At 37.8% G+C, this 27,257-nt stretch overlaps 1 protein-coding gene across 5 annotated transcripts in view; it reads left to right on the top strand.

Moving 5' to 3' along the window:
• PIK3CB (phosphatidylinositol-4,5-bisphosphate 3-kinase catalytic subunit beta) overlaps window positions 1–27,257 on the top strand; it is a 185,367-nt gene that overhangs the window by 150,672 nt on the left and 7,438 nt on the right. For all 5 annotated transcript variants that reach the window (XM_036266197.1, XM_036266201.1, XM_036266199.1 and 2 more), the window contains 5 exons: window positions 9,222–9,400; window positions 10,260–10,369; window positions 12,503–12,581; window positions 24,476–24,643; window positions 25,633–25,756. In XM_036266197.1, coding sequence (XP_036122090.1) covers window positions 9,222–9,400; window positions 10,260–10,369; window positions 12,503–12,581; window positions 24,476–24,643; window positions 25,633–25,756 — 660 coding nt within the window. The remainder of the gene's footprint in view (window positions 1–9,221; window positions 9,401–10,259; window positions 10,370–12,502; window positions 12,582–24,475; window positions 24,644–25,632; window positions 25,757–27,257) is intronic.

A 27,257-nucleotide genomic window follows, 5' to 3' on the forward strand; every position in this document is an offset into this window, starting at 1 on the left:
CTATAGGTTGCTTTGGATAATATGGACATTTTAATGATGTTAATTCTTCCAATCCATGAACAAGGTGTGTACTTCCACTTTTTTATATCTTCCTCTATTTCTCTTTTTAATGTCCTGTAGTTTTCTGGAAATAAGTCCTTTACTTCTTTGGTTAAGTTTATTCCTAGGTATCTTAATTTTTTTGCTGCGATGGTAAATGGGATTGTTTTTTCAGTTTCTCTTTCTGTGAGTTCATCATTAGTGTATACGAATGCCTTCGATTTCTTGAAGTTAGTTTTGTATCCTGCTACTTTGCCAAACTCATTTATTAAGTCTAGTAGATTTTTGATGGAGCCTTTAGGGTTTTCTATGTATAATGTCATTTTATCTGCAAATAATGACAGTTTCACTTCCTCCTTTCCAATTTGGATCGTTTTTATTTTTTCTTCCTGTCTGATTGCTGTGGCTAAGACTTCCAGTACTATGTTAAATAAGAGTGGCAAAAGTGGGCATCCCGTCTTGTTCCTGTTCTTAAGGGAAATGCTTTTAGTTTCTGCACATTGAGTATGATGTTGGCTGTAGGTCTTTCATATATGGCCTGTATTATGTTGAGATATGATCCCGCTACTCCCACATTGCTGAGCGTTTTTATCAGAAATGGGTGTTGGACTTTGTCGAATGCTTTTTCAGCATCTATTGATATGATCATATGGTTTTTATCCTTCATATTATTTATGTGGTGAATCACATTTATTGATTTGCACATATTGTACCAGCCTTGCATCCCTGGGATGAATCCCACTTGGTCATGGTGAATAATTTTTTTGATGTATTGCTGGATCTGATTTGCTAGTATTTTGTTCAGGATTTTGGCATCTGTGTTCATCAGGGATATTGGCCTGTAGTTTTCTTTCTTTGTTGTGTCTTTTTATGGTGTTGGAATTAGAATTATGCTGCCCTTATAAGACAAGTTTGGAAGTCTTCCTTTTTATTGAATTTTTTGAAATATTTTGAGGAGAACGGGTGTTAGTTCTTCTTTGAATGTTTGGTAAACCTCCCCCGTGAAGCCATCCTGGCCTAGGGTTTTGTTTGCAGGGAGAGTCTTGATTACCTCTTCAATTTCCTTAATTGTTATTCGTCTATTCAAGTTTTCTATCTCTTCCTGGTTCAGTTTTGGGAGACTATGTGTTTATAGAAATTTGTCCATTTCACTTAGATTGTCGAATTTGTTGCCATACGATTGTTCATAGTATTTGTTAACGATCCTTTGTATTTCTGTGGTGTCAGTTATTACTTCTCTTTCATTTCTGATTTTGTGTGTTTGGGTTCTTTCTGTTTGTTGCTTGGTGAGTCTAGCTAAGGGTCCATCAATCTTGTTTATCTTTTCGAAAAAGCACTCTTTGTTTCATTGATCGTCTGAATTGTTTTGTTTTGTTTTTTTTTTGGTCTCTATGTCATTTATTTCTGCTCTGATCTTTATTATTTCCTTCCTTCTATTTGCTCTGGGGTTTTCTTTTTGTTTGCTTAGACAGTGAAATTTTTCTTGTTTCTTGATGTAGACCTGTAGTGCTATGAACTTCCCTCTCAGAACTGCTTTGCTGCAACCCATAGATTTTGTGCTATTATGTGTTCATTTTTATTGGTTTCTAGGAAGTTTTTAATTTCTTCTTTGATTTTCTCTGAAACCCATTCATTGTTTAATATCATGCTAGTTAGCCTCCATGTGTTCAAATGTCTTTGCATGTTCTTGTTGCAATTGTTTTTTAGTTTCATGCAATTGTGAACTGAGAAGATGCTTGATACGATTTCAGTCTTCTTGAACTTGTAGAGATTTAGTTAGTTTCCTAACATGTAGTCTGTCTTTGAGAATGTCCCATGTGCACTTGAGAAGAATGTGAATTCTCTAGTTTTGGGGTGTAATTCTCTGTAGATATCTATTAAATCCATTTGGTCTAGTGCTTCATTTAGAGTCTCTGTTTCCTTGCTAATGTTTTGTCTAGAGGATCTATCCAGTGATGTCAGCGGGGTGTTGAAGTCCCCTGCTATGATTGTATTGTTGTCAATTTCTCCTTTGAAGTCCTGCAGAAGATTTTTAATATATTTTGGTGCTCCTATATTGGGTGCGTATATGTTTATCAAGGTTATATCTTCCTGTTGGATAGATCCTTTCAATATTATGTAGTGGCCTTCTTTGTCTCTAGTTATGGCCTTCATTTTGAAATCTATTTTATCAGATATGAGTATTGCTACCCCAGCTTTTTTTTCTTTTCTGTTGCTTGGAAGATTTTTTCTGTCCCTTAAGTTTCAATCTATGTGAGTCTTTTGTTGTGAGGTGGGTCTCTTGTAAACAACATATAGATGAGTCATGCTTTCTTATCCAATCAGCTACTCTGTGTCTTTTTATGGGACCATTCAATCCATTTACATTTAAGGTGATTATTGATATGTACTTATTTATTGCCATTTTTGTTTAGTTTGGTTATATTTTTCTTCCTATTTCCTCTACTAATTACAGCATAATTAACATTTCTTGCAGTGCTGGTTTGGTGCTAATGTATTCCCTTAGTCTTTTTTTTTGTCTGGGAAGCTCTTTATTTGACCTTCCATTTTGAATGATAGCCTTGCTGGGTAGAGTGGTCTTGGATTCAGATCCTTGTTTTTCATGACCTTGATTACTTCATGCCATTTTCTTCTGGCCTGTAGTGTTTCTGTTGAGAAGTCAGCTGAGAGCCTTATGGGGGGGGAGTTCCTTGGTAGGTAACCTGTTGCTTATCTCTTGCTGCTTTTAGGATTCTCTCTTTGTCTTTAATTTTTGGCATTTTAATTACTATGTGTCTTGGTGTGGGACTGTTTGGGTTCTTCTTACTTGGGGCTCTTTGTGCTTCTTGAACTTGAATGCCTTCTTCCTTAACCAAATTAGGGAAGTTTTCTGTCACTATTTCTTCAAATATATTCTCTAACTCTTCGTCATTTTCTTCTTCTTTGGGGACTCATATGATGCGAATATTATTACGTTTCCAGTTGTCCCACAGTTCTCTTAAGCTGTCTTCCTGATTTTTAATTGTTTTTTCCTTTTGGTTTTCTGAGTGGGTGATTTTTTTTATACCCTGTCTTCTGATTCACTGATCTGGTCCTCTACTGTTGAGATCTTCCAATATGTTCTTTATTTCTGATAGGTTATTCTTCATTTCTTCTTGTTGTTTTTTTTTCATTTCCAATTGGTTGATTTTCAACATTTCTGTGTCTTTACTTATGGTGTTGATGTCCTTACTCATGCTGTTGAGCTTCCTCACGATCCTGGCTCTGAATTCTAGTTCTGTTAACTTACTTAAGTGCACCTCATTTATCTCATCTTCGGTAGAGGTCTCTTGTTCTTTCATTTGGCATTTGTTTCTTTGTTTCACCATTTTGGCTATCACAGTGGGCTTTGGAGCCTGCCAAATTTTCCCTGTGGGTGTTGGTGTTCTGCTGTTTGTGGCTCCCCCTCCTGGGTTTCAGTGAGGGAGGGCGGACCCACTTTAAACATCTCTGTCAGTCTTACTTTCTTGGTTAGAGTTGCTAGCCCAGGAATGGTTCAGTTATCCTCTAGCTTTTTGCCTGGAGGCTATCAGTAGGGGTTACTTGAAGAGCCTTGGGTTCTCAATTGAGTGAAAAACTCCCTCAGGTGCTCAGTGTAAGGGGATTTCCCCTGGGTTGGTTATACTCTGGTTGTTAATGAGCCTCAATTTTCATTTCAATGGCCCACCTGGGTGGTGTTGAATCTTTGAGGGAGGGGCCACCACCTCTTCCCAGAGCCCTGGGAAGGAGTAAGATGGCCATCCTTCTATGTGTCTGAAACTCAGCAACAGCTCTGAGCGCCCTCCAAATCCTGAGTGTTCCCACACAGTTCCTGTCCAGTCTGCCCTCCTTCTGCCGGAGCCCAAGTGCGTGCCTGTGGCTATTTTGGCGTCTGTCCGGGCTCTGCGTTGTGGAGCTACTTGGGCGTGCAACCCTGAGGTTGATGCTCACAGCTAAGACCGCTGCTATTCGTGGCCTCCCAGCCCTCCTCTCGTGCCTCCGCAGTCCTATCAGGATGGAGTCAGTGTCCCTGGTTATATGGTCCTAGCAAGCTGCTTTTCAGTTGTTTTTTCCCAACGATTTGTCTTTATTTTAGTTGTCTTTATTCCAATTTGGTCTTGGGAGACAGTCTGTATAGCTTCCATTCACTCCGCCGCTATTTTGGAATCTCCTGGGTTCTCTGTTCTGTTCCATTTATCTCTATTCCTGTTCTTGTGCCAGTACTAAGCTGTTTTGATTATGATGTCTTTGTAGTACAACCTGATATCCAGTATTATGATCCTTCCAAACTTGTTCTTTTTTTTTCAAGATTGTTGTATCAATTCAGGGGTTTTTTTGTTGTTGTTGTTCTTGTTCCTTATAAACTTTTGGAGTATTTGTTTTAGATCTGTGAAATAATGCCATTGATATTTTAATAGAGATTGCATTGAATGTATAGACTGCCTTGGGTAGTATGGACATTTTAATGATGTTGATTCTTCCACTCTGTGAACAGGGTATATGCTTCCACTTATTTCATATCTTCCTCTATTTCCTTTTCAATGTTATATAATTTTTTGAGAGCGGGTCTTTTATCTTCTTAGTTAAGTTTATTCCTAGGTAACAACTGATGCCACAGAAATACAAAGGATTATAAGAAAATACTATGAACAATTATATGTCAAGAAATTGGACAAGTTAGGCAAAATGGACAAATTCCTAGAATTATACTACTTCCAAACTCAACAGGGAAGAGTTAGGAAACATGAACAGACCAATAACAACTGGACACTGGAACAGTAATCAGTAAACGCCCAGCAAACAAAAGCCCTGGTCCAGACGACGGCTTTATTAAACATTCAAAGAAGAACTAACACCTATTCTCCTCAAACTACTCCAAAAAATTCAAGAGAAAGGAAGACTTCCAAGTTCTTTTTTTTAGGCCAGCATAATTATTTCCAAAGCCAGATAAAAACATTACAAAGAAAGAAAACTACAGGCTAATATCCCTGATGAACACAAACGACAAATTCCTCTACAAAATATTAGCAAATTGGATCTAACATTGTATCTAATTGGTGTTAGGTTGATGAAAAGTGTTAAGTATTCTACAGAGAAACAGAACCAATGGGATGTATATTTGTGGATATATTGAGAGAGAGAGAGTGAACAGGGAGTGAGACTGAGATTTATTAAAAAGAATTGGTTCAAATGATGATGGACGTTTCAAAGTCTCGAGACTTACAGTCAAGCAAGCATAGTCAAGTAAGCTTGGGACCCAGGAGAGCTGATGGTATAGTTCCAGTCTAAGTTTGAAGGCCTTAGAACCAGGAGAATCAGTAGTATGTAAGTTCTCGTCCAAAAGCAGACAAGCTTGGCACCTATGAAGAGCCCATGTTTCAGTTGAAGTCCGAAAGCAGAATAAGACCTATGTCCAAGTTCAAGACAGTAAGGCAGGTGGAGTTTCTCCTTGCAGGATTGTAAGAAGAAAGAAGACAGCCTTCTGCCTTTTTGTTCTATTTAGGATTTCATATGTTTGGATGAAGCCCACTCACATTAGGGAAGGCAGTCTGCTTTTCTCAGTCTACTGGTTCACATGTTGTCATCTGAAAACACTCTCACAGATACACCCAGAATAATATTGAACCAAATATCTGGGCACTCCATAGCCCAGTCACGTTAATACATAAAATTAACTGTGGCATATCAACTAAATCCATATGCAGATTGTTAAATTATACTTAATCTCCAAATAAAGACAATAACAAGGTCAAAATTTCACCTAACATGATACAACTACCCTGAGTAAACTAAAAATGCACTAACCTCTTTCCCAAAAGAGGAGATAATATCCTTGTGTGGTATTTATTCTTCTCCTTGATATCCTAGAAATTAAATACTGTGATGTAAAATTAACACTAAGTCAATTTATCTTATGTTACATGATAAGGGAATAAGAACAGGAAGAAACACAGACATTTGCTATAAACATACACTACAAACAAACACATAATAATGAGGAGATATCTCTGATAATTAGTCACTTGGTCCTAGCTGGTATTTATCACTATCTTCTTCCAACCTATTCTGTGTTTTCTTTGCCTTTAGCCAGTTTCTCAGTTGGTTGTGGTTCTTTACCTGCTGGAATGACTCAAACCTTTATTCTTGAAGGGTCTAGGTCAGTGGTTCTCAACCTTCCTAATGCCGTGACTCTTTAATACAGTTCCTCATGTTGTGGTGACCCCCAACCATAAAATTACTTTTATTGCTACTTCATAACTGTAATTTTGCTACTGTTATGTCTTAGGTGACCCCTGTGAAAGGGTCATTCGACCCCTAAAGAGTTTGTGACCCATAGGATGAGAACCAGTGCTCTAGGCCATTAGTAGTCCACCCTGGATTGGCTTATAATTTTCCATTAACCTTAATCATAGAGCCTAATAATACCAAGAGATCTCCTATATTCTAGACATACTCTTCCTTACCTTCTTTGTGGAGTAGTGGGCCAATTTTCCCTGGGTAGTCAGGATGAAACACTCCAGCCAGCATTGTGATGCCCTTCTTTACCTGTTTTCCCAGAGGCATGAGCAAAGTGGCTGGAAAGGAGTCTTCAAGTTCAATGGCATCATTGTGTGTTCCAGTGGAAGCATTTATCCCTTTGTAACTAAGACCACTATGCCAGCAGAGCATAAGGTCACAGGAACAGGAAGCAAAAGTTTTGCTAGTGGGTTACCATGGGAGTAATAGTGGTTCCACCTCCTTTTCCACACGTGGATTCCTAGATCCATGAATCCTGGCTACAAGGAGAAACAGCATCTTATATTGACCACTGATTCAGAGCAAATACAGCTTTCTGGGGAACCTTGCCACAGTTCTGCAAGGTATTGCCACATAGTTTGTGCTGTAATTGAATCTTCAGAAGGCCATTTAACTGTTCTATCAAGACAACTACTTTAGGATGGTGGGGAATATGGTAATACCAGTGAATTCCATGATCACAAGCCATTGCTGTATTTTTCATTTTTTGTGAGATAAGTGTCTTGATGAGAAACAATGCTATATGGTATACCATGATGATTGATAAGTTGTTCTATAAGTTCAAGGATGGTAGTTTTGGTAGAAGCATTGAGTACAGGGAAGGCAGATTCGTAGCCACTACACTTTTCTAACTTTTGCATTGCCAGAGGAACTCCCACAGTTTTTCAGAAATAATTTTAATATTGATGATTTTTTACTCATGATTATAGCTGACCCCTCCCTTTTGAAAAGCCTATTAATGGTGGTAATAATAGCTAAGCACCTATTAAGGACCATTTATTCACAACAATATGAGATTGATATTATTAATCCCCTTAATTTTATAGTCCCTTTAAATCTATTTCATACTTATCAATGTCTATTGTGTTCATGGCTACCACTCTAGTCCAATCCATTATCCTCTCATCTGGTTATCTTCATTAGCCTACTAAATTGTGCCCTTTTCATTCTTTTACCCCCTCACTACACCCCCATTTTCTTCAGATATCTTTTTAAAAGGTAGATGTATTATGTCATTTCACTCTTTAAAATCCCTGCAGTAATTTTTATTGCACGGAGGATAAAAATCTAAACTTTTTTTCACAGCCTATAAGGCCACACTTGATGTAATCTCTACTTCTTTGACCTCACTCATATACTCAGACCACACTGGATATTTTCTTGGTTTTCTGGGAAACTCAGCTTGACTTTTATAATAGCAATCATGTGATATATGTATTATCATATTATCCTTACTTTTTTTCTAGACTGATGAATAGCAAGGGGGAGACTACCCTTTACATGGCAGTTCTTGTTATTACTGTAAAGCTATAAAAAGACAAGGTGTTGAAGCATTTTAAGTATTTTGACTTATGGCCATATGGGTATTCAGGACATTGTTCCATGAAATGGATATCAACACAATTAGTGATGGAGCGTGAAAATTCCCAACTGTACAAACATGGAAGAAATTCAAATTTGAAACACTTCAAAAAGTTCTTGTTTGCATAGTTCATTTTTTAGCTGGTTCCCTTTTCACCACTGTTTGTACAGCTTCTGGAATTGTTGAGACATGGAGTGTCTGTGGTTTTGACAGATGACTAACTTGGCAAATTGGCCAGCCATCTCAATTTTTATCATGAAGCTAGTAGAACTTTCCCACTTTCTTGTAAGCAAGCCCTCTGCTTGTCTGTAGAAACTGTATGCCTGAATTCACCTCTTTACAGTCTTAGTAGTTTTCTTGCAAAGAAAAATGGAGTTCGAAATTGAAAATATGGTGTAAAAAAAATCTCCCATTCATAGAAATTGAAGCCATAGTGTTCATAACGTTTTTTGTATACATATTTTTTATACTTGTTATATACAACTTATACACTCTGTTTTTATCATTAGTTATTTCCAGTTTTAATACTATAATGATAAAATATTTTTATTTGTAAAAATGATGGCCAAGGCTGTCATATAGAATTGTACACAATATGACATGGAAAGACCCTCAGTTATTAAGCAGAGTTGACTTTTAAACATAGTGGTTTTCACCTAGTTGGCCATTGTTGAGTCACCTTGTACTACTTGCATAAACTTTTTTTTTATTTGCATAAGTTTTGATAGTTACCTTATTATAAAAACAAATAATTAATTTAGGCCTAGATAATAAATACTGTGTCTGTCTATACGCTTCTATATTACATAAAAAATTCATTCTAATTTACTATTAATGAAAAGAGAATATACAGGGAAGATCTCATATACGAGTGATGAAAAGGAGATGGCAAGGTTCAATATCAGGAATCCTAATTGTTCAGATTAGTTGTGTTTCAAATTCTATTACTCAGTGAGTTGCAAAGTTCTGTGTAGTTTAAATTTCATACTTGTCCACAACCTATATCCCTTTACTTTAAATTACAGGTATATTTAAATATAAATTAAACTTTAATTTATAAGATTCCATTTAAGAAAAGGGTTTAAAGAAAGTTTGAAAAATGGTGCTTTAAGTAACAAGTGATAAAATAAGCTTTTTATAATGTTGTATCTGTTTGCATAAGCCAAGTACTATTTTTACTTTAGCTAGTGTATATGTGTGTGGTGTGAATGTTCAGAGTGGTTACTGATTAATATGATCAAATTATAGTGCTTTATATATTTTTAACCATGAATGAATTTTGCTGGTGGGGAAACTTATTTTTCAGGTGGAAGCACTCAATAAGTTAAAAACTTTAAATAGTTTAATCAAATTGAATGCAATGAAGCTAAACAGAGCCAAAGGGAAAGAGGCCATGCACACTTGTTTAAAACAGAATGCTTACCGGGAAGCCCTCTCTGACCTACAGTCACCTCTGAACCCATGTGTCATCCTCTCAGAACTCTAGTAAGTGACAGTCTGTGCTATGTTCAGTGAATCTTAAATGAAAATAGCAATAAAGAAAGGATTTCTAAGTGACTGTCTTGAAGGAGGAATAGGGCCGGCTAGCTGTTAGCCCCAATAAGTGGAATATAATTAAAGAAGGGAAGTCTTAAAAGTCCTCCAAGGTTGTTACTGTGTTCAATAGGATATATGTTTGCTAGTTCAATTCACCTGTGGGGTTAGTGAAAGATTACAAGTTAATTTCCTTTTAATTGTATGTAATTAAATTTGTTTTCTATTACTGGCTTATAAGAGTTGAAAGTCCTATGGAAGTAAAATATTGGCATTCATCATTTAATAATTAACTCATTTTAAAATTACTTATTTTAAAATTAATCTCCTTTTTAAAAATGAGATTTTGAGTAACTTTGGAAAATTATTTCTTACTTTTTCATTCTCTACAGAAACAATAATGGAAAAGTAATAGGTATTCAGTATATCAGTATTCAAAATTGATCCCTTCTTAAGAAATCAAGAATGAACTCCTAATAACCCTAATTTTAATTTAATAATGTGTTGTTATTGACTGTACATAGCAACATAAAGTTAGGGAAGAATAAGGAAAGAAAAGGAGGAATTTTAAATGTAGGTAGTAGGTAAGAAGGCAAACCTGGGTTTTTAGTCCAGCCCTTCTGGCATCACTATATGCCAACCAAGGCTGTCATCCAGGTTGCTTTTCTAGCAAGAGGAAATGTTCTAGTTCTGGCTTCTGCATACTGAAACAGGTGAGGGGTTCTCCCAGGCCTAGTATATCATGGCAAAATTGTAATCTTGTCGTAGCTTTGAATTGAAGTGGGCTAATTTTTCCCTTGTTTGATTTCAGTATTGAAAAGTGTAAATACATGGATTCCAAAATGAAGCCTTTGTGGCTGGTATACAACAACCAGGTATTTGGCGAAGATTCAGTTGGAGTGATTTTTAAAAATGGTGATGGTATGTACTGAGGCTTTTACAGTGCAAAATTCCTTAGTGTTTCTTTATTTGTTGTTATTTTGTTTTATCTGAAAGGTGATGTGTAAATGTGTAACAAATGGAGCGAAAAGAGCTAGCCATCAGTGGTTGTAAGGTGGAATTCAGAATGTCCTAAATCTTTTGAAAATTGACTTCTACAGCTTACTTACACACCTTGTTCTAATAAACCCCTTTTTCCCTACCAAATACAAAGTCTGTTCCTTTGGTAAAGAGCTTAGGAAATACAACAGAATATTTTCAATAATATATTCATACATCTTATTTTGGTGATGGCAATTTTGATATTGCTGCCATAATTTTATTTTTTAAAATACCTTACTGAGCCCTAGCCTGTGTGGTTCAGTTGGTTGGGTGTCATCTCGTGCACCAAAAGGTTGCCACTTTGATTCCCAGTTTGGGAACAAGCCTGGATCCAGAGCTGGATCCCCAGTTAAGGGCACACAGGAGGCAGCCATTTGAAGTTTCACTCTCACATTGATGTTTCTCTCCATCTCCCTTCCTATCTCTCTCTCTCAAAATCTATTTTTAAAAATTAAAAAAAAGAAAAGAAAAAGAAAACCACTGAAAACCTTACTAACCCATGCTTTATAAAGGAAATGCGTCTGATGTAATCACACCTACCAGAAAGCTGTAATGACTGCCACCACTTATTAGTTGTGTGTGACTACAGGCAAGTCGTGTAAAATTCATTGAGTTTCAGCTTGTTCGTGTCCATGAGGATTATAGCATCTGTATGTTGGGATTCTTTTTTTTTTATCCTCACCCGAGGACATTTTTTGTTCAGGTACAGTGGGAGGGAGAGAGAGGAAGAGAGAGAGAGAAACATCGATGTGAAAGGGACACATTGAGTGGCTGCCACCCGCACGACCAACCAGGACCAGGGACAAACTGCAACCAAGATACATGCCCTTAGCGGGAACCGAACCCAGGTCTCTCGGGACCGCAGACTGATGCTCTAACCGCTGAGCCAACCCGGCCAGGGCTTTTTTTTTTTTTTTTATGTATGTTGGGATTCTTAAAAGGAATTGAGTGAGACAAGTAAATGTGCTTAACGTGATATGTGCTTACAAGTATTTTTAAAAGAACTCGTAGTGTTTTGCCAGACATTTAACATCACTTGCCCATATGAATGTTGTTATGTAGAAGTCACTTCTTTCACAGCCTCTGTTACCTGAAGATTACCCATGAACATTATAAATAAATTCAACTATTACTATTTTGTGAACCCATCATGCAATTATTACTTATATGATTTTTTTTTTTTTTTTTTTAATCCTCATCCGAGGACATTTTTCCATTTTTTGTACAGACAGAGTGGGAGGGAGAGAGAGGAAGAGAGGGAGAGGGAAACATCGATGTGAAAGGGACACATCGAGTGGCTGCCACCCACACGACCAACCAGGGCCGGGGACAAACTGCAACCGAGGTACATGCCCTTAGCGGGAACCGAACCCGGGTCTCTCCGGACCGCAGGCGGACACTCTAACCGCTGAGCCAAACCGGCCAGGGCTAAACAATTTTTTTTTTTTCTTTATTGATTTTAGAGAGAGAGGAAGGGAGGGGGAGAGAGAGATAGGAACATCGATTGGCTGCCTCCTACGTGTCCCCGACTGGGGATCAGGCCCACAACCTGGGCATGTGTCCTGACCGGGAATCGAACCAGTGACCTCTTGGTGCATGGGTTGACATTCAACCACTGAGCCACGATGACTGGATTACTTATATGATTTTTAAGAACTTCCTGTGCATTCCTAAAATTAAAAAAGAAGGGGAAAAATCAGCAATATGAACTGTATGAAGGCTTTAGTACAGTATTCCTGTGTTATAACTGTATAATGCATCCATACAGTTAGTATCATAGCTTACACATGGTAAGGATTTAAAAATATTTTACCATTTCTGAAATAGTGTTATCAGGGATATGCTAATCAACAAACCTAATATTTAACATTATGAATATGGTCAACATTAAAATTTGGGGGGAAAATTAGCCCAGCATTTGTCAGTGGTTTTAGTTAATTCTGGCTGAATTAGCCAATGTTAGCAGTCATAAAATGGAAAGCATTTGTACTAATGCAGGTTTTTTTCCCTTAGATTTACGACAGGATATGTTAACACTCCAAATGCTGCGCTTGATGGACTTACTCTGGAAAGAAGCTGGTCTAGATCTTCGGTGAGATTTCTAGTGAATTATTTTTTGTCTCATATTTCTTCCAGAGCAGAAATTTTAAAAATGTATTGATTTTTTTCTTCTGTTATTAATTTTTTCATAAAAATATGTATATGTCATTTTACAGTTTACAGTGTACTTTCAAGTATATTATTTTATTTAAATTTCCTCAGGTGTAGAACTATACATGTGATGGTGAATTTAGAACGAAGGAATCAGTTTACTCATAGTAAAGCCCGGACAGACAGCAAGAGTCACGTTCTAACCTCTATGGTCTTGAAGTTGCTCTCATGGAGAATTCACTGGTGGTTATGAAGTAACAAGGCAGAAAAAGGATTCCCCTTCTTCTTAGCCTAGTAACACTGATTTCTCTGCCTTCCCCAGAGCAAAGAGTTGAGATGAGCTTTTAGGGTTTTTAGCTTGCCACCATTACTATGGGTAGACAGTGAGCAAGAAAGGTTTACGGCAACAACAAAAAAAGAGGAAACATAATGGATTTTAAAAGTTTAATTATTATCTAATATTCTAAAGTAAACAGCAGATGAAGATAATTGCAAACAAAATGTTGATATATTTACATACAAATATAAGATTTGAATGTCAGCTTAGGAAATTAAAAGTCAGGCCTCATTATATTCATAATGAACAAGAAGGGGGATGATAATCCTAAATATTTAAAGAGCTCATAAAAATAAATATATGGAAAAGATGTGAAAATGCTATTCATGCAAGATATAAAATAAACTAATAATTATGTGAATACTGTCAATTCCAATGTAAAAGTACAAATGGTTGTACCAGTGTTATGTTTCCACCCAGAGATATATTCTTGCACTTCTTAATTTTTCGCAACTCTAATGGATATAACATGCTATCTCATAGAATTTTAATTTGCATTTCTTTATTAGTAGTTTGGGTATATTTTCAGTATTTATTTATTTATTTTAAATCTTCAGCCGAGGATATTTTTCCATTTATCTTTCCAATAGAGTGGGAGGGGGAAGGAGGGACAGGGAGGTGGGAGAGAGAGAAAGAGAAACAACATGTGAGAGAGAGAGACACCGATTGGTTGCCTCCTGCATGATCCCAACCAGGGACCGAACCACAACCGAGGTACATGCTCTTGACTGGAATTGAACCCATGACTTTTTGGTTCACAGGGCTGACACTGTAACCACTGAGCAAACTGGCCATGGCTATCTTTAGTATTTATAAGTATTGTGTTTCTCTCGTATAAATTACCTGGGTTAATTTAGGGTCTATGCTTTTTTAATACTATTTTTAAAAAAAACCTTCTATGTACAATTATCTTAAAGATATTTTAAGTTAAATTTATTAGGGTGACATTGGTTATTAACCTTATATGAGTTTCAGGTGTACGATTTTCTAATGCATCATCTGTATGTATATTGCATTGTGTGCTCACCACCCAAAGTCTAGTCTCCTCTTCTCTTTGACCCCCTTTACCCTCTTCATCTTCCTACAACAGCCTCCTTCCCCTCTGGTAATTACCACAATATTGTCTGTGTCTATGAGTTTGTTTCTTTGTTTTGTTTGTTTGTTGCTTTCTGCTTTATATCCCACGTAAGAGTGAAATCATATGGTTCTTATCCTTTTCTTGTCAACCTTTTTCACTCAGAATGATACATACTGTCAGGATCCATCTATGTTTTTGCTAGTGGCAGTATTTTATCTTTTCTTACGGCTGAGTAATATTCCATTGTATATATGTACCATATCTTTAAAAATACTCTTGTAATTTATTTTGTGAATTTTAAACTTGGTGTGCTTTCTTCCTCCTTCTTTCTCTGCAGAAGTTTGGTCCTGGTGTTGATTTTTTGGAGTGTAGGTGTTTTTTTTATTACTTATTAGTGGTTATTGGATGCTCTAGGTGGTTTTCCCTCTTGAGCCAGTTTTGAGGCTAAGAATTGTCCAGTTTGTCAATAGTTTCAAATTTATTACCATACATTTTTTAAAACCTCACCTGAGGATATTTTTCCATTGATTTTTATTTTTATTTATTTTATTTATCTTTTAATCCTCACCCAAGGACATTTTTCCATTTTCTGTTTGGATAGGGAGGAAGAGAGAGAGAGAAACATTGTTGTGAAAGGGACATATCGCGTGATTGCCACCCACACAAGCCAACTAGGGCCGGGAACAAACTGCAACCGAGGTATATGCCCTTAGCGGGAACCGAACCCAGGTCTCTGGACCACAGGCTGACGCTCTAACCACTGAGCCAAACTGGCCAGGGCTTTCAACTGATTTTTAGATAGAGTGGGAGGGAAGGAGTCAGGGGAGTGGGAGGGGGTAGAGAGAGAAACATCCATGTGAGAGCGACATTGATTGGTTGCCTCCTACATGACCTGACTGGGGCTGGAATTGAACCTGCAACCCCGAGGTATGTGCCCTTGACTGGGAATCCAACTCGAGACTCTTTTTTTTTTTTTATCCTCACCCGAGGACATTTTTCCATTTTTTGTTCAGGTAGAGTGGGAGGGAGAGAGAGGAACAGATATAGAGAGAGAAACATCGATGTGAAAGGAACACATTGAGTGGCTGCCACCCACACAACCGACCAGGGCCGGGGACAAACTGCAGCCGAGGTACGCGCCCTTAGCAGGAACCGAACCCGGGTCTCTCAGGACCACAGGCTGACGCTCTAACCGCTGAGCCAAACCGGCCAGGGCCCAACTCGAGACTCTTTAGTTCACCGGCCAGTGCACTAACCGCTGAGCAAAACTGGCCAGGGCAACCCATACTTTTTTTTTTTTTTATCCTCACCCGAGAAAATTTTTCCATTTTTTGTTCAGATAGAGTGGAAGAGAGAGAGAGGATGAGAGAGAGAGAAACATCAACATGAAAGGGACACATCAAGTGGCTGCCGCTGCATGACCCAACTAGGGCTGGGGACAAACTGCAACCAAGGTATGTGCCCTTAGCGGGAACCGAACCTGGGTCTCTGGACCGCAGGCTGATGTGACGGTCTAACCACTAAGCCAGACCAACCAGGGCAACCATACATTTTTTTATGACATCCTCTTACCATTTAAAAAATATTTGCTGTTCGTTTTTTTCTTTTTTGCATGTGTAAAGTTATTTTAAATGCACTGTTTTATTAGTCTTATTTTAAAAATTTCATTTTTCGATTATAGTTTACATTCAATATTTTATATTAGTTTCAGGTGTACAGTATTGTGGTTAGACAGTCATATACTTTACATAGTGTTCCCCTGATATTTTTAGTATCCACCTGGAGGCATACATAGTTATTACAATACTATGGACTGTATTCCCTGTACTGACTGTACTTTTCATCCCCATAACTATTTTGTAACTGCCATTTTGTACTTAATCCCTTCACCTTTTTTACCCAGTTCCCAACCTCCATCCCCTCTGGCAACTATCAGTTTATTCTCTGTCTCTGAGTCTGTTGCAGTTTTGTTTGTTCATTTACTTTGTTCTTTAGATTCCACATACTAGTGAAATCATATGGTATTTGTCTTTCTTTGACTGACTTATTTCACTTAGTATAATATGCTCTATGCTGTCGAAAATGTTAAGATTTCATTCTTTTTTTTTTTTCCCCCCTCACCCGAGGACATTTTTGCATTTTTTGTTCAGACAGAGCGGGGGGGGGGGGGGGGGGCGAGGAAGAGAGAGAGAGAGAGAAACATCAGTGTGAAGGGACACATCGAGTGGTTGCCACCCGCACGACCAACCAGGGCCGGGGACAAACTGCAACCGAGGTACGCGCCCTTAGCGGGAACCGAACCCGGGTCTCTCTGTACCGCAGGCCGACGCTCCAACCACTGAGCCAAACCGGCCAGGGCAAGATTTCATTCTTTTTATGGCTTAGCAGTATTTCATTGTATATATGTACAAGTTTTTTTCTTTATTATTTTATTAGTATTTCTTTTTAATATATCTTTATTGTTGAAAGTATTACAGATATCCCCCTTTTCCCCCCATTGACCTGCCTCCTCCCTTGTCTCATCCCCTTCCTGCTTGCCCCACAGTATTGTGTCCATTGGTTATGCATATATGCATAGAAGTTCTTTGGTTTATCTCTTTCCATCCTCCCTCCCCTCTTCCTTCTGAGGCTGGCGATCTAACAACCAATTTGTATTTCTTAATACCTTCATCTGTATTGCCCATCCCTCAAACCTCCCATCTGACAAGCAACAAAAAGTTCTCTGTTTCTATTCTGCTTGTTCATTTTGTTTGTAGATTTAATTGTTGATAGTTATGTATTTAATTGTCATTTTATTGTTCATATTTTTTTATTTTCATCCAGAAGACCCTTCAACATTTCATGTAATACTAATTTGGTGGTGATGAACTTCTTTAGTTTTTTCTTGTTTGGGAAGCTCTTTATATGTCTATCCATTCTGAATGATAGCTTTGCAGGATAGAGTAATCTTGGTTGTAGGTCCTTGCTTTTATCACTTTGAATATTTCTTGCCACTTCCTCCTGGCCTGCAAAGTTTCTTTTGAGAAATCAGCTGACAGTTTATAGGAACTCCCTTGTGGAACTAACTGCTTTTTTCTTGCTGCTTTTGAGATTCTGTCTTTGTCTTTCACCTTTTACATTTTGATTATGATGTCTCTTGGTGTGGGACTCTTTGGGTTCATTTTGTTTGGGATGCTCTGTGCTTCCTGGACTTGTATATCTGTTTCCTTCACCATGTTAGGCAAGTTTTCTGTCATTATTTTTTCAAATAGGTTTTCAATTTCTTGCTCTCTCTCTTCTCCTTCCACCACCCCCATGATGCAAATGTTTGTATGCTTGAAGTTGTCCCAGAGACTTCTTACACTATCCTCATTTTTTTTTTTTTTGGATTCTTTTTTCTTTTTGCTGTTCTAGTTGGGTGTTTTTTGGTTCCTTTTGGTCTAAATCGATGGTTTGCTTCTGGGCTTCACCTACTCTACTAATGATTCCCTGAAATTATTTTTCATTTCTGTTAGTGCATCCTTCATTTCTGACTTCACACTTGTTGGTTGTTGATTTATTGATGCATCCTTCATTTCTGACTGATCCTTTTTTATGCTGTTAAGATCCTCACTAAGTTCCTTGAGCATCCTTATAACCAGTGTTTTGAACTCTGCATCTATTAGGTTGCTTATCTCTGTTTTGTTTAGTTCTTTTCCTGGAGTTTTGTTCTATTCTTTCATTTGGGACATATTTCTTTGTCTCATCATTTTGACTGCCTCCCTGTGTTTGTATTAGGTAGAGCTGCTACATCTCCTAGGCTTGGTAGGGTGGCATAGCCTCCCTGATCACCCCAGCCAGGCACTTGAGGAGCATCTCCTTTGTGGACTATATACCCTTTAGTTGTAATTGAGGCTTGATTGCTGTTGGCACATCAATAAGAGGGATTTTACTCAGGCTGATCAGCTGGAAGAACTGGCTGTGACCACTGACCACCAACCTCTGACCACCTTGGAGATCAGCTGTGTAGTGTGCCACAACTTTTTTATCTACTCATCTACTGATGGGCATTTGGGCTGCTTCCATATCTTGGCTATTGTAAATAACACTGCAGTGAACATAGGGGTGGCTGTATTTTTTTGAATTAGTGTTTTGGGTTTCTTTGGATATATAACCAGAAGTGAAATCTCTGGGTCATAAGGTAGTTTCATTTTTAATTTTTTGACGACCCTCCATACTGTTTTCCATAGTGTTTACACCAACCTGCATTTCCACCAGCAGTGCACAAGGGTTCCCTTTCTCTACATCCTCTCCAACATTTGTTGTTTGTTGATTTATTGATGATAGCATTCTGACAGGTGTGAGGTTAGTTTATTATTTAGCTAATGATTGAACACAGATTTCCTTAAATGCTGGAATCCAGAGATCCTGTGTGCATGGTGGGGCATGCCTTCAGTAGTCACCTAGGTAGTTCAGAACTGTAACTTAGCTCTAATTTCAGTAAAGCCTCAAAGTTAGCAAGTGATGAGAGTTAGAGCCTTGTAAGTTCTTTCCAGTACCTGTGCATAGCCCTGGACATACATACAACTGTTCTTATGCACATGGCTTTCTGCCTTTCAACGAATATGTTGGAGTGTTTCCCTTGTCCCTTGTAGACAGATCACTTTCTAACTTTTCCCTTTAAGTTTTTTGGTTAATTAGCCTATTATTTATTCCTTAGACAGCTGCAGTGTAAAATAATTGATTCTCATTATTTTGAGAAACATCCCCAGGCAAAAGGCAGTTCACACTTGATGAGGTCTGAGTCAAGTCAAAGAAAAATAATTGTGAGTGGGATTTCCCTGGGAAACACTAGGGAGTTCAAAGAATGACAATTCTGTCAAAATGGGACTTTGAAGAAGCTCTAGCTGCAATTTGCCCCCTCTGGTGGCTTCCCGATTGCTATTTTCACCATGATTGTGAGCTGTTCATTATCTCATCTATTGCAGACCTGGGAAGTGTGGGGATATTGGAATAGGTCATGGTAGAACACAACTGAAATTCAGGCATGTGTGGGAGGCAGCCAGTCAATGTGTGTGTCTCTCTCACATCAGTGTTTCTGTCTATTTGTTTCTCTTTCCCCCCTCCCTTCCACTTTCTCTAAAAAGAAATCAATGGAAAAAGTATCCTTGGTTAAAGATTAACAAAAGAAAGAAATACTACATAAATAAGAGGAATGTTGATTGTGAGAAAGTCCACCTGAGGAACATAAACCCACAGGGGTCTGGGCTGGCCTTTTTTTTTTTAAGTTTTATTGGCACGCATCCACAACCCATTTATTTACAGATACTCTGTGGCCACTTTTATGCTATTAATTGCAGAATTGAGTAGTGACCTAATAGACTGTAGCACCTAAAATATTTACTATCTGGTTCATTGCAGCAAAAAGTTTACAGACCCTTCCAAAAACAGTAAACGCTAATAAAAATGTGTTTTACTTGACTTATACCATAAAAAATGGAGGAAACTTTCCAGGCTTAGTTTAGTAACTCATTGATTCTTTTCAAGGTTAGCATGTAAACTACACAGTGGTCTCCTTTTGCTAAGAGCAGATTCAGGCAATATGATGAGTCTTCTTCTTTTGTTATAAAAGGCTGAGCTAAAGACTTTGCCTTTAATTCCATCAGCCTAATTGAAAACCCCAATGAAATTCTTTTCTCTTAATTTTGATTCTACATTCTATTAAAATGTAAAGCATGATTAGCATTATATGAAGTTCGTTGTGAAGGGAGAGGGAAACGGAGGTAGCCACATGTGGTACCATGCTAGAAATAAACCTGGTGTCTGTCTGATGGGAAGCAGTGTGTGTCAAACAAGAAAAAGGAACTTGTCTGTCTAGTGAGATCTTTGCTGACTTTTTGTACTCTGACCCCATGTTTAAAAAAATATGCAGGATTTTAATTCTTTTGAGTTCATTTTCAAGCTAGTACCTTTTCCTCACTAAACATTTTTTTTGCTGTTTCTATAAATATACATGCTCTGGTGTTTCTGTTGTGTTTGTTTTTCTTTTGGCCAGCTGTTCAGGTTAAACTAGGTCATGTAGCACACACTCTTTTAAGTTTAATCTAAAATCTAATGTACCTTCTATACAGTACTATTTTGATCGGAATGTTTTAGTACCTGTAACAGTGCCATTTTAGCTTGAACCAAAGTGCATTATTTCTCATTTTCATTTTTCCCTGATGTCTCAAAATACACTTTTGGCATCTTTCATTTCAAATTAGAACATTTGTAAGCCATCAATATGTTAGAACAAACACCCTCCTTTGTTCAACTAATAATTGGCAGTTAGCTTTTTCTGTTGAGTCCTATGTTTTCTATATTTAAATCTGTCTGGTCTTTGTTAGAGTTGACATTCCTCTACTCTCTACCCTCCCCTTCTAAAGAAAATACACACCCATAAAAACATGTGATGTTAAATTTTGGACAGTTCTCTTTATTGTGACTTGCATCTGAGTTGCACTAATGAGGTTTACTTCCCTTTTAAGAGAGCTACACAACAGTACTTCAATGACATTAGTATTAGTAGTCTCAGAAGGATGAAAAAAGAAGATGGAATTAATGCAGTCATTACGTAAAGGTATTACACTTTCCTTCTTGGGAGGCAGTGGATTACGGTACCATTCAGACTTGGGTCAATGTGTCAGAGTCAGGGCCAAAGGAAATTTTCTATAGACCCATTCAGAGTAAGGTTATGGAGCTGCTTCCTAACTGGAGAATTTATTTCATGTTTTAATTCTTGCTTTAGTGGAAGGGTAACAAATGACCTCTTGGGTCAGAAAGTCGGAGGAGGGAAGGTAAACATTGCTAATTGTTGTCATGGCCTTTCTCAGACATGTAGAAGTTGAGTGCATAGGAGGCCCATGTAAGATGGTCAGCGTTTGTCCCCTGCTTGACTTCTGTCAAACTGTCTTTCAGACAGGAATGTTTTTTCCTTCCTATTGTGAGTGTTCCATCCTCAAGACACTGAATGCTTTCATCGTTGCCTGCTTTTGAAGAGGAAGTTGTTGGACTTTTGCCCAGTTTGGCTACAAGTGGGGTGGGAGGAGATGCAGGAAAGTGAGCCAAAGTGCACTTGAATCGGGCAGTGTTTACTTCACATGTGTTGTGTCATGATAAGGATAAGGGTATTGGTCAAAACCTTTCATGCACAATAACTACCTTTATTATTGAGGGGTAAATTCTTAAAAGGAGAAATAAGTTAATAATGTAGATGTAGATATAAAGCAGTCTATTGGTATGTCAGACTGCCAGCATGTACTTTGACAATTGTGCTCTCAACCTTACTTTGCTAGAACTAGGAAAGTGCTTAAAGAGGCATTACCTCATTGAATTGCTTGGAAGGAAATTTATTAACTACTTAATAAAACTCTACTCTTTTATCTTATTGTTACATGCACTAGCACATTCCCCCAAGTTTAAACACATATTTCCTCTCTCTCTCTTATAAACTCCTTCAAAGATTTTTTCAGTGTATTTAGGAGAATGGCAGAAGTCTTTACATGGCCTACAGAAACCTGCATGGACTTTCCAACACTAATTGTTTCTTGTCCTCACCTTGCTTTTGTGCTCCCCTTGCACACTTCTTCAACCATGCTGTTCTTCCTCCTCACAGAGATCTTACTTAACTCTTGGCATGTTCTTGCAAAGATCACATGTAGTACATTGTGCATTTGTGGTTTGTCTTGATAAGAGGCTGGTATTTTTTGCTCATTTCTGTATCACCAGCAGCTAACACAATGCTTGGCACATAGCTACATCCAAATACTTATTGAATTCATGATTCCATCCATTGCATTTAATGTAGTTACCCAACTTGTATTTGAATTTTCCAATGTATCTCATCTCATTTTGGAATTGCTCTCATGATAATACAGTTTTTAGAAAACTGGAGAAAATGTTTACAATCAGAATGAGGAAAAGATAGTATTACTATACAGGAGTGGGAAAAGTAGATTTACAGTTGTGAGTATGCAAAACAGAGTTAAAGCTATTGTAATAATCATAACCTGCATGCCTTTTTTCATACAAATAACTGTAAACCTACTTTTGCCCACCCTTGTAAAAAGAACTAATATAAATTACTAAGGAAAATATGTAAAACCCTAATAAATAGGCAAAGGATGTGAATAGCTAATTCACAAAAGAAACTCTCCTTAAAATAGCTAAAAGAGAGCTGAAATTTTTTTTTTTAATCCTCACCCGAGGACATTTTTGTTCAGATAGAGTGGGAGGAAGAGAGAGAGAGAGAAACATCGACATGAAAGGGACACATCGAGTGGCTGCCACCTGCACGACCCAATTAGGGCCAGGGACAAACTGCAACCGAGGTACATGCCCTTAGCGGGAACCGAACCCGGGTCTCTCTGTACCGCAGGCCGACGCTCTAACCACTGAGCCAAACTGGCCAGGGTGAGAGCTGAATTTTTTAAAATTTTCACTAGGGATCATAGAAATGCCCATCAAAGCAAAATGCTCCCTATCAAGTTGACAAAAATTACTTTGCACAAGAAGGAGCCTTAGAAGCTTCTTATATATATTCAATGACACTGGAGACTGTGTAAGGTTAAAAAGATCATTTCAGAGCATAGTTTTGACCATTATATAGTTATTTAGTTAAATGTATGACTTTTTGCAAATTAATTTATTTCTTGTTTGTAAATTGAGTAACTTACCTTACAGGGATTTTGTTATTAAATATTTATTCATTGAAAATATATATTGGGTGCCTTCTTGGGCACTGAGGATACTGCAGTGAACAAAGCATCCCTGCCTGATGGAACTTACACCCTAAGGGTGGAGACAGATGATAAACTAATAAATAAAATGTACAGGATATTAGATAGTGTTGAGGGCTATAGAGAAAAATAAAGCAGGGAAGAGATAGCAAGTATTGTGCCACAGATAGTGTTCCATTTTAAATAGGGTGATCCAGGAATTTCTCATTGAGATAACATTTCAGCAAAGATTTCTAAAAGACAAGGGGATAAGCCATGTAAATGTCTTTGGGAAGAATGATCTAGGCAGAGAAAAATAATACTTATAAAGGAATGAGGGAGTATTGTGCCTGATATGTTTGAGGAGAATAGCAAGGAAGCCAGTATAGTCTGAACAAAGTGAGCAAGGGGGAGTAGATCGAAGGCTTTGTGAGTTATACTGGCTTTCACTGTAAGGTGGGAAGCCATTGCAGACATTTTGATCATGAGAGTGACATAATATGAGTACATTTTATTTATTTTTTCTTTATTGACTGTAGGAGGTGGGGAGAGATAGAAACATTGATGAGAGAGAATATTGAATGGCCACCTCCTGCATGTCCCCCACTGGGATTTAGCCCACAACCTGGGCATGTGCCCTGACTGGGAATTGAACTGTCGACCTCTTAGTGCATGGGTCGACGCTCAACCACTGAGCCATACTGGCAAGCAATATAAGTATATTTTAAGTGGATTATGTTGCTGTTGCATCTAAAATGTTATAATGTGGAAGCAGAGAGACTAATTAGGAAACTTGAATAATTAAGGGTTGATGATGACTTGGACTAGGGTGGTAGCAGAAGGAACAATGGAGGCAGAGAAGTACTTGGACTCTGTGTACATATTTAAGATAGGTAAATGTTGGGCATGACAGAAAGAGTCAAGGATGACCTTAAGGTTGTGTGCTTGAACACCTGGAAGGATGGACTTACTATTAACTAAGCTAATGTGAAGCACTTATCTTGTCGTATAGTACCTATTAGATGCTCCATTAAGGTTGGTTCCCTTCCTCAAAATTTAGAATAAAAAATGAAACGTTTTTATTTTTATTTATTTTTTTTTTTTTTTATCCTCACCTGAGGACATTTTTCCATTTTTTGTACAGATAGAGTGGGAGGGAGAGAGAGGAAGGAGAGAGAGAGAGAGAAACATCGACGTGAAGGGACACATCGAGTGGCTGCCACCCACACGACCAACCAGGGCCAGGGACAAACTGCAACCGAAGTACGTGCCCTTTGCGGGAACCGAACCCGGGTCTCTCCGGACCGCAGGCCGACGCTCTAACCGCTGAGCCAAACTGGCCCGGGCGAAACGTTTTTATTTTTATCTGACATGCTTCTGTCCACCTATACAGCAATAGAATATTTCACCAGAATAACTAGATAATAGACTATACATTTAGCTGACATACTGGAATTCTGGTAAATTACTCTGAGAGATTTACTTCCTAACAGAAGGTAGAACTCATATATTTTCCACCTGATAATACAATATTGGGGGAAGAGAGGGTCGGGGGGTGGGGGGGGTGGAGAACCATCTGTAACAAAAATAAATTAATAAAAAATTGAGGAAAAATAAAAAGAAAAGAAAAAAAACCACTCGGTTAATATTTCATTTAATGGATAATATATGCATATGACGTTTTATGCCCATTTTTTTCCTTTCAGGATGTTGCCTTATGGCTGTTTAGCAACAGGAGATCGCTCAGGCCTCATTGAAGTTGTGAGCACCTCTGAAACCATTGCTGACATTCAGCTGAACAGTAGCAATGTGGCTGCTGCCGCAGCCTTCAATAAAGATGCCCTTCTGAACTGGCTTAAAGAGTACAATTCTGGGTTAGTTTATTTTGTTTGATTATTATTTTTCTGAACAAACAGCCAAATAACTTCTCCGAACTAGAATGGTCAGTGTCTTAGAAGAAATAATAATGTTATTTATTGCTTCATTTTAGGTTAGGTCAAAATGACAAATAGGTCTTCCTAAAGTCTTACAGATAATTAACATTGAATTCTACTTTATGTAGATCTTAAATTCCAAAGTTTAAGTATTTAAAAAATAACTTAAAAGTTTTTGTTTAAATTCATCAACTTCTATAATGATGTGAATGTGTGAGCTTAAATGAATTCTAAATAGATTTTTACAAAAGAAGGATGAGTTTGTAGCCTGTGTTCTCTCCACACTAAAAAGTAAAGTGCTTGGATTTGTCTTTTTATAGTTACTGTGTTGGAAAAGTCCTAATACATAGGAAATTAAGGAATTTCACAGTGAGGGGAAAACACTTTGCAAGTACTTTTGTCTAAAGACTTTAAAGTCAGGCTTGCATTTTTTTTATTGTCAAAATCCAAGGGCTTGTATGTATCAATTTTCAAATTTTGATTTTCTCTAATGGATCTGTTTTACTCCTAATTTATGTCAGTGACATGAATGATTGGAACTGAAATACTTAACTCTTAAATATGGAATTCTAGTCTTAGGTCAAAACTGACCAAAATGCTCCAAAGCCCCAGCATTATCCATCAAAGCTAATGATCTCCTCTCATTTCTATGCAGATAAATCTACCCCCACCCCCACTGAAACATGATCCCAGGACACAGCAATTTGAATGGCTGAGGTTCAGTCTCATAGCTTTGAGCCAGCCTGTTCATGCTCACTCCTCTCTACTGTACTCTTGGGATGATCATCCTCATTCTCTTGGGTGATCCAGCATGTTTTACTCTTTGTAGCATTTCTCACAATTAAAGAGGAAACAAGTGTGAAATTGGGTCTCATCTCACACACATGGAGGCTGACACCTTTGTTACTTATATTTTTCCTCTTGTTTAGGGATGACCTGGACCGAGCCATTGAGGAGTTTACCCTGTCCTGTGCTGGCTACTGTGTAGCTTCTTATGTCCTTGGGATTGGTGACAGACATAGTGACAACATCATGGTAAAAAAGAATGGCCAGGTGAGCTGTTCCCCAGAGTCCGCCAAGGGCCTCAGTGATGCTTGCTTATGTACAGCACAATCTCTTGTGAAACTCGGGCAAATTCTTCAGTAATTCTCGGAGTCATGTATTTGTTTTTATTTGATTTTCCATCTCTAGTTTCACATACCATCTACTTCATATATCCATTGGTTTGTTTGTTTAAAGCTAGGTGATGAGAATTTATTTAAATGTTTAAAAATTATTGTGGTTATTTAAAAGTAACCCATTCTTTCGGTATAAGAAATTGTATTTTGAGCACATAAGTACCTAAGAGTGGAAGGAACAGGTGATATACAGAATGTATTAACTTCAAATAAAATAAGCAGTAATTAAAAAGAAAAAAGTTGAGATGAAATTTGCTTGAGCCATTTTCTCTTTTAGAACATCAAATCTAATCATACATGGGAGTAAGGAGAAATGGAGTATGAGTAATATCATTTTGGAGTAGCCAGGGAATTAGCAGGTTATTTATGAAGAAGCTTTTAGTTTTCAAATGAATTTTTTTTTTCAGAGTGACTTATGTTTTCTTGTACATTCCTGTATAGTAAGCGAACACAGATGAGATATCTGGGATAATTTTTTCAGTTTAGCCACCCTTGGAATTCCTTGCCATAGAGATACATTCCAGAATGAAAATCTTTAGATCCCTGTGTGAACTCTGGATCTAGGTGGAGCCCAGAGTTTTACAGCTCCTGAGAAATTTAGGTATTTTAGCTTGGGTTTTGACAGTTGAACCTTGTGTTCACACTTAAAAGGATTTCCTTGGATTCTGGTTAATCAGATTGAACACAGGTTTTTCTTTATGCTTTCTGACACCCTTCTATGATATTAAGGAATAATATGTAAATCCAAGAAGTAAAAAATAATAGGAAAAGAGGCCCCAGTGGGTGAAAGACATCAGCAGATTTGGTGATAATAGAAAGCATGATGAAAAAGTGGCAATGAGCCCTGGCCAGTTTGGCTCAGCGGTTGGAGCATCAGCCCATGGACCCATGAGTCACGGGTTGGATTCCAGTCAAGGGCTTGTACCTCGGTTGTGATTCATTTCCGGCTCTGGTCAGGTCGTGTGGGAGGCAGCCACTCAATGTGTCCCTTTCACGTCGATCTCTCTCTCTCTCTCTCTCTCTCTCTCTCTCTCTCTCTCTCTCTCCTCTCTGAACAAAAGTGGGAAAATGTCCTTGGGTAAGGATAAAAAAAGTGGCAATGATTTAGCATTGCTGAGGAAAATTGAAATTCGAGTACTTAGAGAGGGTTTTGTCAGTCTGAGAAAAGCTTTGAAATCCGATGCATAGGGTACTGCAGAAGGTGTGGATGGGAAAAGAGAATGTAAAATAGGATTGATTGGAAGTTTGTTAGTGGAGCAATTAGGTGCTTTTTCCCAACTCCAAGAAGGAGATAGATTTATTCTCTGAAGGAACTGATTCTTCTGACTCAAGGGCACCAGGTTCTATGGAAAGTGAGGGAAGGGTGCAATATTAAA

Source organism: Molossus molossus, unplaced genomic scaffold (genome assembly GCF_014108415.1).
Source record: "Molossus molossus isolate mMolMol1 unplaced genomic scaffold, mMolMol1.p scaffold_m16_p_18, whole genome shotgun sequence".
In the NCBI taxonomy this organism is placed as follows: Eukaryota; Metazoa; Chordata; class Mammalia; order Chiroptera; family Molossidae; genus Molossus; species Molossus molossus.